A 15,432-nucleotide genomic window follows, 5' to 3' on the forward strand; every position below is an offset into this window, starting at 1 on the left:
TTGCTAACTCAATTGATCCTACTGTGTCTAGATCAGGGTTCCCGCTTGTTAGCTTTGTATTGGCTCCCATCTTACTTAACGGGGCCCTTAGTTGAATACCGATCAAAATTGTTTGAAATTTTGAAACTTTTCCAATATAGAATTATTAGTTATGTTAAATACCCCGAAAAGCCGAAACCTCTTATTCCGGTCCTTAGAAAAACTACGACTAGTCAGGAATTGCGTACGTGCTAGTGCAGAAGCTGAATACAAAGCGTTAGCTATCACTGCTTCTGAAATTTGATGGCTCTCCTACTTGCTAAAGGATTTACATGTGTCAATTCCTCACCCATTCCTTCTCTTTTGTGACAACTCTTCATACTCTGCTTCCACCTTATTCCTTTCAAGGTTGCACCTTGTCGTAAGTTCTCGCCGTCTCCATTGCGTGCTTCTTCAGTATCTCCTCAGGAAGCAGCAAGAGGACGCGGCAAACTAGAAGATTAAGATGGCACCGCAACTAGCCTAGCTTTTACTTTCTTTCAAATCAGAATGTTCTCCTGCTCGAAGAATGTGTTCCTACCACAATAGTAGTTAAAGAAAGGGCTAAAGGTGGGCTCGGGGAAGGAAGAAAATGAATTTCTAAATCCCGAAAAGGAGGAATAATCCCTTTTCTGTCTTTTTGTATCCGTAGTGTTCAACTCCACAGCGTGGTTAGAGCAGCACCACAAGCCAATCAACCAACAAATAGATACGCTTCACAGAAGGAAGAGATAGAATCCAGCTTTTGTTTGTTATCAGGAGTGCAAGTTCCCAACATCGCTCCGGTTGGAATTAGAGCGTCGGGATAAACAAGCAAGGGTTTCATCCTCTACTTATGGGAATGCTACTTCGAGAAATGCCGATTAGGGGCATGTTGTCCTTTCTCCTACGCCTAGTGCCTTACTTTCTTAAAGAAGACATCTGTCCATTCAATCGGAATTTCTATTTCTAAAGGTATACTCCATTTATTTTTAAAGCGGAATTCTGCTATTCTTATTGACTCAAGAGCCACTATAGCGACCCCACCCCCAACTCTAGCTGAGAAGCACCCTCCACCCACTTCCATTTTTCCGTGTGCCCAAAAGCCCGCCCGCCCGGTTTTTGAGACCCTTTCTGATTCCCTCTTTTTCCCCTTTCCTGACTGCAATCGTAAGATCAAGATCAGAAGTTTCAGGGTTAGTTTCACTCTCTTCATCTTGAGGCATATTAACATTTCCCAATTCAAGGGAAAGATCCTCGCTGTTAATTAGGACAATTCTTTTTCTTCATTAGGGCTTTTAGCCCCGAGTCGATCGAGGGCATTTCACTCCTAGCCCAGAAGGGAAGGGCTTGTTTGCGACTAGCAGTAGCTGGCAACGGTCTTTGACGCATCTATTAGCTGAAGAGGCCTAAGGTAGTATCTTCATTAGCCGGAAGGAATTAGTCTCCACTAGCGTCATTCGAAGAACGAACAAGAAAAGGGTTACTGTTTAGGATAGATGGATGTGGCCCAATGGCTAAAGCTCTGCCAGCTTCTTGTAGACTGAACTCTCTTCTCTTTAGGCTCCGAGTTCTTTTTCGGGGGGCGACCCGGGAGAACACAGGGTCAAGCCAAGCCCTGACCCGCCTAAATGGAATTCATATCTCCTTCGTCTGGTCGAGAAGGGAGGGGAACTGGACTCTGCCTCTTCTATTACATTTACATTACATTACGGAGAAGTCCATTCTCGTCATGATCGATCCACGTCCTAGCGTAGTGCCCGGCTTGCTTAGCAACCAAAGCTAGCTTACTAAGGTAGTTTACTTTTTCATTTTGAAAAAAGAAGGCGAAGGCATTTTTCCTTGATTGCACGAGCTAGCCAGCAAGCCAGCAAACCCCCCCTTACTCACCTCAACATCTATAAAAAGAGCTCTTTCTCCTTTTCATAATAATAAGGTAAGCATCCAGCTCTCGATCCAGAGCTACTGCTTCAAGAATCAACTGAGCTCAGGAAGTCAGGTTAAGACGTCGACTCACCAACAACAAAGTTGAAGCTTTCTGAGAATGGAGAACCCCGTACGGCCGTGGAGGCCTGAAAACAAGACAGTCCAAAAAAAGGGCCTTCTGTCTACACGCTTTCGAGATCGAACGAAGTGAGAGAGGTAATAGACTATTACCGTTCAGTTCATGTGACGAACCGAACATCGTTAGGTCCCGAATTCTGCGAAGCACCGGATCTAGGTAAATAAGGAACAAGATGAATACAGAGGTTAAACGAGCATCCCACACCCAAAAGGTGCCCCACATAGCCGGGATAGCTCAGTTGGTAGAGCAGAGGACTGAAAATCCTCGTGTCACCAGTTCAAATCTGGTATTTTCAGGAGCGGGAACCTTGAATTGAAAACTGGCTGGCTCTGACTACCTTGCGGAGCAAACAAAAGATCCCAAAATCACACTGCCTGTATGAACAAACAAACTTACACAGATTCGGTTCGGTCGCAGGAGCGAAGCCACGACCACGTATAGAAACAAAACGAACCACTTCTATTCTCGGAGCTGAGGTATATGAAGAATGGCTTTTTGGTCCCTTTCGGCCCCGCAAGTTAAATAAGGGATTCTAATGCTTCTTGAAGCCAAATAAGGGCATAAACCACTATATAGAGTCTTGAGTGCCTTCCCTTCGGAAACCAACTAAGGCAACTCCGATTGAATGCGAAATCCCTCTAGCCATTATTCGTATGAACTCCTAGATCCATGAAGGACATGGGCATCTGTAAGCCGGTGTAGCTAAGCGAAGAGCGGAAAGAAGGACTTAAGAAAAAGGTACCCTTGAAAAGACTAAAGGAACGGGGGAATGACTACCTGTAATAAAGCACAGGCTAATACGAGCCGACCAGAAGAAGATCGGGGACATCTGCTAGAGCTCGCAATTGACATTTCTCACTAAGTTTTTAGGAGATTCCCGAGAGTTCGACTGACTAAGAGCGCAACCACTGGTAAACACTTAACCTGAACCCTATTTAACCCTTAGCCTATTTGATCTGGTTAAGCGCAACCACTGGTAAACACTTAACCTCTTATCAACAAGGTATGGTGAGGGGACCTGATTAGGCTCTTGACCCCTCGATTCCCGAGAAACTCGGTGATCTCGAAGTTTTTCGAAGCCTGGTCAGAGTACGACTGGTTCTTTTCTTCTCAAGCACTTGCTATTTCATCTTCTCTTAGATAGGCTATCTTCCGATTCAATGCCATCAAAATGTACTTAGCATGCCTACTTTTCCTTATTAGTTCAAATAGCCCTAGCTAGATTCTCAAGCTCTGATAAACCCGCAACAAGAACAGCCTTTATTTTATGCCGTGCCGAAAGGACTCGGGGGAATCGGAAACTATTGTATCTTTTCTAAAACGGCAGACATATATGAAATGGAATAAAGATGGACCAAGCTACTTATGAATGTAACCACAATTAACATCACTACGGTCGGGCTATCGAACACGAGGTCAGAAGTGAATTACGAGTCGGACCAATCTGCGAATCGAGCGAGCTCCCCTTGCATGCAATGATGTGGTGGTAAACCTCTCATTCTAATTCAGTGCTCTCCGAACCGTGCGGGAAGGTTTCCCATCACACGGCTCACCAACTTGATCTTCCGCGGGAACCGTATGTCCGAACAGGCCTGGAAAAAGTCACCTTTGGATGTTGTCGTGACGCTTTGGTTACGAAGGTTACCGCGGTCTAAGTTTATGGATGGATTCAGTCAGCTAAACTCCATCAAACTCCTCAATCAATATCAACAAGATGTCGTGACCGCTTAGGCTTGGTTTATTTTGTCATAAAAGAAAGTTGGTTTCGTGGGTTCATTGATTAGTACACCTCCGGTGCTGGTAAGGCCGGGACCGTGGTCCCATTGAAATAGGATCCACACAAGGAAAAGCACTTGCCATTCGTTGGTTATTAGCGGCATCCCGAAAACGTCCGGGTCGAAATATGGCTTTCAAATTAAGTTCCGAATTAGTGGATGCTGCCAAAGGGAGTGACACGCCGGAGTTGGCTGCTGGCACAACAGGGTGGTGCCTTACCGCACCGCAGGCGGACGCGCGGTAGCGTTCGTGGTGGTGCTTCAGGATTCCAATGTACTGCGTCCAAGATCAGAACGAGCTTGCCGGCGGACCACTGCCGTCGCCGCCTCGACGCATTCCCTTCTCTCCCCGGTATCGTCCCACACAGAAAGAAAGAGCGCAGAGCCCCGGCCCGACCTGTAGGTCCGCTAACATAAAGCGAGGAGTTGAGCCTGAACTGGCGAACCGAAGTCACTTTCGGAACCATACTTCCTACAGCTAACATGTGTCCAGTCCAGCGGGAACGCGCAGCGCAAACGAACCTGAGCTGCTATACCGAATCCCCCGCTGGCCATCGGGGACCGAGTGGTAAGGCCATGATCCGCAGGGGAACAGATCACTCATTCTTCCATTGGGGACAGGTGCACGAACGATAACTCCAAACGTCACACATCCGCCGCCTACCTACCGTTTAGGTGGCACCAGCGAGATCCAGCTAAGGTAAGGAACTTCGTGTCGCGGCTGCTCCACTCCGCTGCGCTGCGGTCTCATGAACTGAACTTCTAAGCCTTCCCGCGCGCGAAGCGAATGGGCGCTGTGCCGTGGGTCAGTTTCGGGGTGGGGAGCGAAGAGAGACCAGAAGAATGATTCATTTGGATCGACGAGCTTTTTCAGCCCAAAAACAAAGAATCAATGGAATGTCTGTCTATCCATGAACATCTATTCTATCTGTATATCTAGGGGATCTCTCTATACATATAGATTTTTTTTATGGAATGATATGATTGGCTAGCCGTAGCCGCATATCAGCTACGCTCAATGCAGGATTTCTGTTGGATCAGATCTTTTGGGAAGCTTTTGGACCTAGCAAAAAGGGCTCTAAGCCTTCACGCAAGCAAGCGCGAGAGAAGCGGAGCACGAAGCTACCGCTTCCCCCGACCGACTAAAATACAACAGTCGCGACCTACTTTGTTTCAAAAGAAAGGCGAAGGGTTTGGCAACAAGCAAACGGCTTTCTATCATAGTTGCAAGGGTTCCAAACCTTAACTACTTAAGTACCAAAGGCTGCTTTCGGTTGGTTTCATAATGGGGCTGTTCACTACAAGCTATCAGCGCTCAGCGCTGTCTTTTCTGTTATCAATGAAACCGAAAGAAAGAAAAAAAACCAGTGCGTTTCGTATAGATCGAGACTTGTAGCTTGATTCTTTACTCATTCCATACTGGGAAGAATTGCAGGAAATCGTTCGATAACACTTCTTCCTATTTCTTTCTCAATGATATCCGACGATCAAGACAATTCCCGTGAAACTCTTTCATTTCATAGAAGTGAATTCTTATTCTTACGAAGCAAATAGCATTTCCTATTGATTTGTCCCCTGGACTGGACCTATTCTGATTCTGAATTATCCGTCGCTACGCTGTTCCCAAGGACTAGCAAAATCGAAATAGCAAAATTCTTGGGTCATCTCAATGGGTTCAGAAACCACACGTTTCTCTGGATCATCATAGCGTACTTCCACATATCCACTCAGAGGAAGGTCTTTTCGTAATGGATGACCCTCGAAACCATAATCTGTTGATATACGGCGTAGATCCGAATGATTGATGGAAGAAATTGTCTAACCAAATCCAATTCTCTCTCGATACGTTCCTCAAAAAATCCGATTCGGGCGGATTCTTCCCCCAACTAACGAAGAGATCTTGGCGGAATTGCCACATATGAAATTGAGCACAGTTTTGCAAAGAAATAGCCCACTTGTTTCTCGAGAAGAGATGGGAAACATGCTCAATATCATTTGATTTGAGATTGTTCCTTTTAATCGTAATCAAAGATGTTTTCTTGTCTCTCGTTTCTTTTCTGAAAAAAAAAGAACCTAATGGATCGAACTTGAACTCCGGGTGACTCCTATCCTAAAGGAGAAGGAGGAGTAGGAGGAGTTAGTTTTCTTTGAAGATCGAGGGATAACGGTCGAACTATCAAAGAGGTCCGCTACCAAAGAATTAGGAGTTATAACATTCATAAAAGAAAGAAAAAACCAATATAGGAACTTCAACTAAGAAAGAATAAGAATAAGAAGAATTGCTTAAGTAAGGTAGTCGTTTAGTAAAGTCAAGTTTTTGGCCTTATCTTGCAGGTGACGACGACGTCGAGTTGACGGCAGAGAAAGACTCGGCATTCAGGCGAGCCACCCTCTTCCTATTTCTTTCTCAATGATATCCGACGATCAACCTATTTGTTGCCGACCAGGTGTTTGGTGAGGCCTTTCTTCGCCTGTTGAAAAGCTGTAGCAAATTCTATTTGTTCTTCACCGCTTTGGGTTGTGGGGCTTACTTCCTAGCCCCAGAAAGAGAAGGGGAAGAAGCGGGGTAGAGGAATTGGTCAACTCATCAGGCAGTGAGTCTTAGCACAGCCTTCCATCCTCAGACCGGTATAATAGTAACAAGACAGCTGAAGAGAGGATGACGTAGACCGCTCCTACCTGCAACTAAATCTGCTTCTATATCCTCCTCTTATCTTAGGGGGTAATCAAGCCGGTACTTGTGGATTCGTCCTTATGGACGTATTACATATCCTACTCGGAAGACCAGCGGTAGGTAACTTTCTGTATGTGTTCCAGAGCATCATAGGCCTGGAATCTTCCTACTCTTGTTAGTTGGGACAGAGCATCCTATCTTGTTGATTCTCCTAATTGAAGCGGATAAAGCTCAGCATTTCTCTAATTTGAATCGAAAGTTGCTTTTTACTCCTCCGCCTTTGAAGGCTGGTTACATCCAATGTCTCCTACGAGGCTGTCTTAAATCATTCATGACCCCTGAATGGAAGATAAAAGACTTTACTAAGCAAGCTGTCTGTCGGTCCCCGTTGGGAAAAAATCTTTTTAAAGGGCATCTCGGCGAAAGAGGACTGAGAACCATAAGGCGAGCGCCTATGGACGAATATGCAAGCATACGTTTCATGCTTGTTTGAGTAATAGCATATATGGATGAATAACCGTGAAGTTCGACAATCTTGCCCGTGTCTACTTCTTGAAAACCTAAACGGGCAAGGTAAGCGTATCAAGAGAAAATGAGCAAAGCAAGGGTGATATGGGGCTTTCTACTTCTTACCTATTCACTTCTACTTGAACCGTTCAACGAGCGTTGTAACGATCCAAGTTTTTTAGACATAATCCCCGGCATCAGAGAATTCCAGGGATTTTCTCTATTGCCTCGCCTATTCATTCTTTTTTGGGGTGTATAAAGCCACGGAGCGATTCGTGGAGGCCTGAAAACAAGACAGCCCGAAAAAAGGGCCTTCTGTCTACACGCTTTCGAGAATAGGGTTCTTGGTCTTGTTTAATAGATGTCGAGTGCCGCTTTTCCCCGTCCGAGAATCTCCATCTGCTCTAAGTGGGCGCGAGCTAGAATCCTTATGTCAGCTTGCTTGTTCAAAAGACTGTCTCTTTACCCCTTGCATCTTCATCTTTTCGAAAGCCCAGACCATTCTTCTGGGCAGAACGCCTTGATGCGTGCGTCTAGTTTGTTGGGGTGACACTCCGCTTCTTTATACTCTTTGGAGGCGAGAAAGTACTCCTTCCAAACGGTGATGAGGAAGCATAAAATGTACGAGTTAAAAGTCTATCGTGGAAATGAAAAAAAGACTCCATTGAGAGTAAGATCTGTTCGATATGTAAGTGGTATAGTCACTACCTGTAAGGCAAGCCCCATAGACTTGAGAACAAAAGGATGTACTTGCCCCCTTCCCCAGCCATTACCGCTCATCCACCGCTTTTTATGTTGAAATCCTGTCTTTGTCTTTCCAGGCTAGTCAGGACGTCGTTCCCGTCCCTTGTGGTGCTTTTTCAACCCCTTGCTTTGACTTGGTAAATTTCATCTGGATTCGCTCCAATTCCCTTATGCCTTTTGCTGCTCCACAATGCTCTCTCCAAAACAAAACTCAAGTGAGTGAAAGAAGCCCCTACTTTCGTACTACTAAACAAGGAAACCTTCGGTTTATTTACCCAAGAATGAAATAAATCAAAAAAAAATTCACTTTATTTCGACTATAAAAAAGTCACTTTATAATATTAGTAAGAAAAATTCACATATTTTTTTTGATTTATCCTACTTGTCACAAGCATATGTATTTTACAAATTATCACAAACCCAAGTTATTAATTTGTCTAAATTAAGATCTGTTCTTCAATATAACAGAACGTCTTTTTTCCTTAAAACTAAAGTTGACCATAAGGCCATCTCGGGCATGGGAAAGAAAGGCGGCCATTTTAGTAATGAACAAAACAAATAGGATTGATTATGTATCACAATTTCATCACTACATCGAAGGCTTTTTTGTAAATATATTGATAAGATAGCTTGGTATCCAAACATAAAGAATTATGATCCTTCTTGTGTACATAAGAAATTGGGTGGGTATAGGGCATATAACAAAAAGGGTTTCCTCGATCATAAAATAAAAAAAGAAAAAGCAGACAGGAACAGTTTGATTCTTTAAACAAGCAGGTTTTGGCTTCTTTTTTAGCACCCTAATTCTCTTGTTGGCTTTGATACCATGAAATAAAATAGAGAAATTAAAAGGATAGAGAAGAAATTAGAAAAACGATAAACCCGATGGGTTGACGCCGCTCTTCGATCGCTATATTCTTGCGATAGCGAAGGCGTGGTTCATCCTCTAAGAGAGAGTAGATGCGAAGGTTCGGATCGAAGATCTTCGCGAGACAGCCCCGGGGCCGTTTGTCGACCGGTGGACTCATCCTCAATGCCGTTTAGGCTCTCCAGTTAAGTCGGTTGTCCGCCGCCTTTCTTTCCCATGCCCGAGATTTTCCTGTCCGTGCGCTGTTTTTCTTTGCCTTTCAAGATATTGCGTATAAAGAGAAAACTCGATGTCGACTCATCACATCCTGGGGTTGAAGAAGGTCCCAAGGGTTCGGTTGTTCGCCGATTCAAGCTCCACATGAGAGCCTTTTAAATAAAGGCTAAAAAGGCACTCATCAGTCAGCTCGGCCCCCTCTTTCCGCCTGTTCTCTAGAGTTCAAGAACAGATTCTTGCCTATCCCTTATTTGTCCATTAAGTCCGTTTTCCGCTAAAGGCAGCATGAAAAACACCTTAATTGTAATACGTAAGAGGAAGGACGACCCATTAGTAATGAAAAAAGGGGTGGAGGGGATCCGTATATGTTGTTCAGGTCGATTAGAAGGTGCTCCGTTTACTATTCTTTCGTACTTTCTTCTTTTTACCACGCGATAGGTCAGCGAAGCCTGAGCGGGCGCGGAGAAGGAAAGGCCAAACACTTCGGCCTAACGGGAATGAGCAACGACGAAATGAGAAGATGAGGTGCCTCGGGCACCCCTCATCGAAATAATGAGTCATCATTGATATCGACACATCTGAGATCGCCAAATGCTCGGGAGTTCCTCTATTCAATCCTTTTCCTTCTTCTTGTTGCTGGATATAGTTTACGAAGCCAAGAGCCACTCATCTCTCGGGGGAATCGGAAACTATTGTATCTTTTCTAAAACGGCTTTTTACCCTGCCTGGCGCCATCCATCTCCAAATAGTAAATGCGCTGCTGAGCTCAGATGTCCGCTCTTCCGAAAACAAACAAAGGTTCAGAAAAAAAGGATAGGTGCAGAGACTCAATGGAAGCTATTCTAACAAATGGAGTTAAATGCGTTGGTAGAGGAATCTTTACATCGAAACTTCAGAAAGGTTTCTGTATTTCTGATTTATCCACTGGGTCAGTCTAGTTGGTTCTTTGCACCTAGTTTTGGTGTAGCAGCTATATTTCGATTCATCCTCTTTTTTCAAGGGTTTCATAATTGGACCTTGAACCCGTTTCATATGATGGGAGTTGCCGGTGTATTGGGCGCTGCTTTGCTATGCGCCATTCATGGTGCTACCGTAGAAAATACTTTATTTGAAGACGGTGATGGTGCAAATACATTCCGTGCTTTTAACCCAACTCAACAAGGCTGTAAGGCGGAGCGAATCCGGAAAGATTGCCTCAGTTCGGATTGTTCTCTGCAACTCGGGAACATGAAGTTGGAATCGCTAGTAATCGCGGATCAGCATGCCGCGGTGAATATGTACCCGGGCCCTGTACACACCGCCCGTCACACCCTGGGAATTGGTTTCGCCCGAAGCATCGCTCTTACCTCCCTGCCTGTTTTTTGAGCCTTCGCTATCGTGGGCTAGATGGATAGCTAGTAGTTATGAGCAGCAGTCCCCTGACTATAGATAGGAAAAGATGTAGAGGTGCGTGCCACACTCACGAGGGACTGAGAAGTTGACGAAGTAGCGAGTTAAATGAGAGGCTAGAGTCAAAGGCGAGCCATCATAGAAACATAGATAGGGTCGACGACGGAACGAAGAACGAAACTTTACGACAGCTTTTTCGTAGACGTTCACTTGCATCACATACACAAGTACTCTCTGAACCGTGCAATAAGGTCACCCATAACACGGCTCTCCCACTTGAGTTATCTTAGCCCCAGGCCATGCTATTCAATAATATTGGAAAAATGGCAGCGTAAGGTAACAACTAGTATGGAAAGCTGAATGCATAAGATCTCTCTACTGGTTAACAAGAGGTTAGAGCCCGGGGAATAAAACAATCATAGTAGTGAGCATTTCCCCATTCAAATGAGCATTATTAGGTGTGTACATATGTCGGGTTGGTTCAGATTTTTCAATTACCAAACCAAACCAATAAAGTCGGGTTTTTTAATCACAGATTTTTTTTTCCGGATTTTTCGGATTTTTCGGGTTTTTTTCATAAAGTTTTTATAGCACAAAACATGATATTTGTGCTCCAAATATTTCTTTAATCCTAATAAGACATAACTATATAAAGTATTTTTCAACAAAATAACATAAAATATGACATCAGCCATGGTATTGTACTAAAATATTCAACAATAAAAATAATAAATTTGCATAAAATAAATATTATTAATAAGACATAATAAAAATAAACATAATCTAAAATTACTAAGTTGCTAAAATAAGTACGTCTTATAAGTACTATTATTTACATGACTAAATACTAAAAAAAATAAGTTAATACATTTTATCTAAACCATGGTAAAACTAAAAAAATAAATAGATATCCAACACTATTGTCATTCCTAGTACAATTGAATTGAATGACTTTTGTTAGTATTAATATTGATTTGATTTTGGTATGGGATTTATTTGAGTTACTAGCATTTATGGACTATAAAACTTATTGCAGCATTCAAAAATTATAAGTAACAACTTGAAATAATATGTTAAAGATAAAAATATGAAAAAGTTTAAAAATATTTATAAATTACACTACAATAAATATTTTTATATATTAAATATATTTAAAATTTTTAGACATGTAATGTTGGGTTGGGTTGGTTTCGGTTTGACTTTTTTTATTTAAAACCAAACCAAACCATCTATGATCGGGGTTTTCCCCCAACACTAAACCAAATCAAAACAAACCATAGTTAGATTTTTTTTTTCGATTTGACTCGAATTATCGGTTTGGTGTGGTTTATCGATTTTCTTTGTACATCCCTAAGCCTTATAATGCGGAAATTCAAATTAGTTGGGCCCAGTGGCGGAGCCAGGATTTACACAAAGGGATGTCAAAATCTAAAGAAGAAACCAAGAAAAATAATTCTACTAGTGAAACAACAAGAACAATAACAAACTTTTTTTTTCCGTCGGACCACAGTTTTGCTCATATGGTGAATCAAGCAGAAAGCTAGATAGACACTAAACAAACAAGCCGACAATTTGTGAACTGCCCAAAACATTGGGAACAAACACATACTAACGAGCTTGAGAAAGCAGACAATGGTAGGTTCAAAGGAAGATACCATTTTTTTAATTCATCTTAGCTACAGATAGTTATAAGAAGCAGTACGGGGGAAAAGAGGGAACAAATCAAGAAGATTAAGCACATCAGATAACACACACCCAACAAACTATTACAAGCAAAAGTTGTGATGAAAAGCATGTAACTCTACCTTAGAAGCAAAACCAAAGTTACACAGTCTAAAGCAAAATAATATTATATTATTACAATTGTACTCGACGAGGTTTCATTTCTTGAAATGTTTTTATAATATCATCATTAGATATAGTACTAAATACATCTTTTTCTACATAAGGCACCAAACAACCACTCAAAAGTTCATCATTCATTTGATTCCGCATGTCATTCTTGATAAATTTCATTGTCGAAAAAGCTCTTTCAACTGATGCAGTGGCAACGGGCAAAAGCAAAGCAAATTTCACCAAGCAGAATACAAGAGGGAAGTTTAAATTCTTCTTTGTCTGAACTAATTTTCTTGAAAGATCACAAAATCCATTCAAATTGGAGAACCTTTCATCAATATCACGGACATCAATAATGTATGCCGCAAGTTGATTCTCAAGAGCACCCATACTAACTTTATCAAAGTCATCAGGATATAATTTAGCCATTTTCATGATCTTGTTGATGTCAAAACTAGAAAATGAGTCAATTGGATTCAAACAAGCAACTCCATGAAGCAAATTAGTAGTCATTTCGTGAAAACGACCATTGAGTTCTTGAATTTTCCAATCAATAATCTTACAAAACATATCAACACGATAATAATGTAAAATAGTATGATCGGTAGATTTACGTCGTGATCTTAAAGAGTTAATGTATGGCTCATCAAAATTAGGTATTAAAATGCCATACTTGATACTAAATGTAGATACTTTTTCAATAAGTGAATCCCAATCATCTTCTCTTAAGCTTTGCAACCTTCTCAGCATGGCATTTGAGATATCTTGCTCCTTTTTTTGTAAGCATTTATTTAGCTCATTTGTGATTGCTAAAACATCTACCATCAAATGTAACATGAATGCAACCTCAAATGTTTGACAAGTTTTGAGATATCCCATTGCCTTGGCTCTGTCATCCATCAAACGTGCATCAACAACAAGTGCTTCAAAAATATCAAGAATAGAGACAAACATAAGAATAAATTTTTTATAAGATTTGTAATGAGATCCCCAACGAGTATCACAAGCTCTTGAAAGACCATGTTCTTGATTCAAGCCTCTACCAGTTTTAAGCTCACCCATATCTAATGCCTCTTCAATTCTTTCCTTTTGAGATTCTCGAAATTCATCCATACGCTTAAAAGAAGATCCCAACACATTCAAAATATTTGAGACCAAAACTACAAGTTCTCCTACTTGAATACATTTTTTTGAAATCGCAACAAGAGTTAATTGAAGTTGGTGAGCAAAACAATGAATAGAGTGAGCCGATCTACTTTCTTGCCTAATCAACATTTTAAGGCCATTGAGCTCACCATGCATATTGCTTGCTCCATCGTAACATTGCCCACGAACATATGATAGACTTAAGGAATGTTTAGCAAGTAAATCAACAATGCCTTCTTTAGAGATGAAGCACACGTATCTTTGACATGAACAATAGCAACAAGTCGCTCCACCACAAATCCCATTCTATCAACATATCGTAAGACAATAGCCATTTTCTCCTTTCGCGACACATCAAAAGATTCATCAACTAATTAGGCAAAGTAGTCACCATTTAATTCTTTAATGATAGCTTTAATTGTTTCCATCTTACATGCAGTCACAACGTCTTTTTGAATCATTGAAAAAGTCATCTGATCATTTTGAGGAGCATATTCCAATACACAATCATGAATTTTATCACATTCTTTTGCATACCATAAGATAATTTCAAGAAAATTACCCATGTTAAATGACGTTTTAGATTCATCATGACCCCAAAATGCAAATCCTTGCTTCAAAAGAAGTCTTACGACATTAACCGAAGCAGTTAAGCGAATCCAGTAATCATGCTTAACTTGATCAGATTGCTTCTCAAATGCATATATAATGGACTGTTGTTGCCGTAGTAGATCTACAAATTTCCTTTTTGCTTGATTATGAAAGCTACTTGGCCCACCAACATGCTTATCAAAGCTCTTCTTTTTGTTCCAACTCTTAAACCCTATGCTCGAAAATATATCACCTCCACCTTGATGAATGTTATCGTTTTTAAACAAATAACAACTCAAACAATATGCTGCATCGTTACTTATACTATACTCCAACCACCCATGATAATCAACAAACCATTTAGGATTAAAATGACGCATTACTCCATACAGTGTAATTTTTCGGCGAAGGGGTGTCAGTCTCGGACAAGGGTAGCTCCGCCCCTGGTTGGGCCCCAAATTAAATATCAAATACGGAGTTGAAAAGAAGGAAAAAAAATAAAAAATAGCCATATTTATAACTAGTAATTAAAAAATGTCACACCCATTTTATACCCCCCAAAAGATATGTATTATGGATTATTATGGGTTAAAGAGTTTTTCCAATTAAAGCGACAAATTTGAGTAGGGATTATTTTATTTACAGAGTCGCCACTTGGAATTGATTTTTTTTGGGTGTTCCAAGTCACCTTTTATTTGAATCCCTAGTCAAAGGAAGGTTTGACTCTATTATTATTGGTCTGCAAAAATAAAGTCTAGGTAAGGAATTATGTTGACCGTGGAGAAGGTGTAAGGCATTCCCCGAGTCCCGTGGTTCTACCACGGTCGCTTTATTGACTACATTTGGCTTGAATTAATTTTGGATAAGCTGTGATTTATTGGTTTTCATGCTTTATCTATCCGCTTTTAATTATTAAAATATGGAATTATCTTTGAAACGAATCACGTGTGTGAATCCGTTTTGTTTATTGTGCCAAAATCATGTCACGCGTATGTGTACACAATTAATAGCGTTTTATTATATTAAGATTGTTTTGACCAAAGTTGCGCGAACACATACATCGGTTTTAATTTTGAAAATCACAATTATACCACATGAACGTATACATAATCACAATAAACTAATTAAAAGCGCGCCTAAAGCACTCTAACGATGCTCATTATTCTTCCTAAATTTTGAGATTATTGTGAGGTCATGAATTATGGAATTACTTGTGGAAGAAGTATATAATTATAGATATTTGAATAAATAAACCATCATATACCAATACCCTATAGCCCAACAATTGAAGCCCAAACTTATTAGGGTCCAAATCTTCCCAACTTTAAAGCAAGTTTGAATACCATATTTCCAGAAACATAATTAAGCATATAGCTTTTAAGGACTAATTTGCATAATTATTTATAAAGTTTAAAGGCAAATAAATAAAATCACATGAAATAAGATTAAAAGAATGGAGGAAAGAATAAACCTTTAATACAAAATTTCCAATTAAATGAGTTTCCAAGAAAAGGTACAGTAACTCAGACGAACGTCGAACAAGCATAAGCGAAGAAGAACATCAAAGCTAGTAAACGGAGCTCCAACGGAATTCTCGACCTCGACTATCGACTCCACTGTTTGG

At 40.9% G+C, this 15,432-nt stretch overlaps 2 protein-coding genes across 2 annotated transcripts; both read right to left on the reverse strand.

The window, feature by feature from the left end:
* Positions 1-12,092: 12,092 nt before the first annotated feature.
* LOC107808688 (uncharacterized) lies at positions 12,093-13,184 on the reverse strand. Its single transcript, XM_016633220.1, has one exon. It carries the CDS (start codon positions 13,182-13,184, stop codon positions 12,093-12,095), a length of 1,092 nt encoding a protein of 363 aa, XP_016488706.1.
* Positions 13,185-13,591: 407 nt separating this feature from the next.
* Positions 13,592-14,188, reverse strand: LOC107808689 (uncharacterized). The gene has a single exon (XM_016633221.1). It carries the CDS (start codon positions 14,186-14,188, stop codon positions 13,592-13,594), a length of 597 nt encoding a protein of 198 aa, XP_016488707.1.
* Positions 14,189-15,432: the final 1,244 nt, after the last annotated feature.

Source organism: Nicotiana tabacum, chromosome 14, assembly GCF_000715075.1.
Source record: "Nicotiana tabacum cultivar K326 chromosome 14, ASM71507v2, whole genome shotgun sequence".
Classification (NCBI taxonomy): Eukaryota; Viridiplantae; Streptophyta; class Magnoliopsida; order Solanales; family Solanaceae; genus Nicotiana; species Nicotiana tabacum.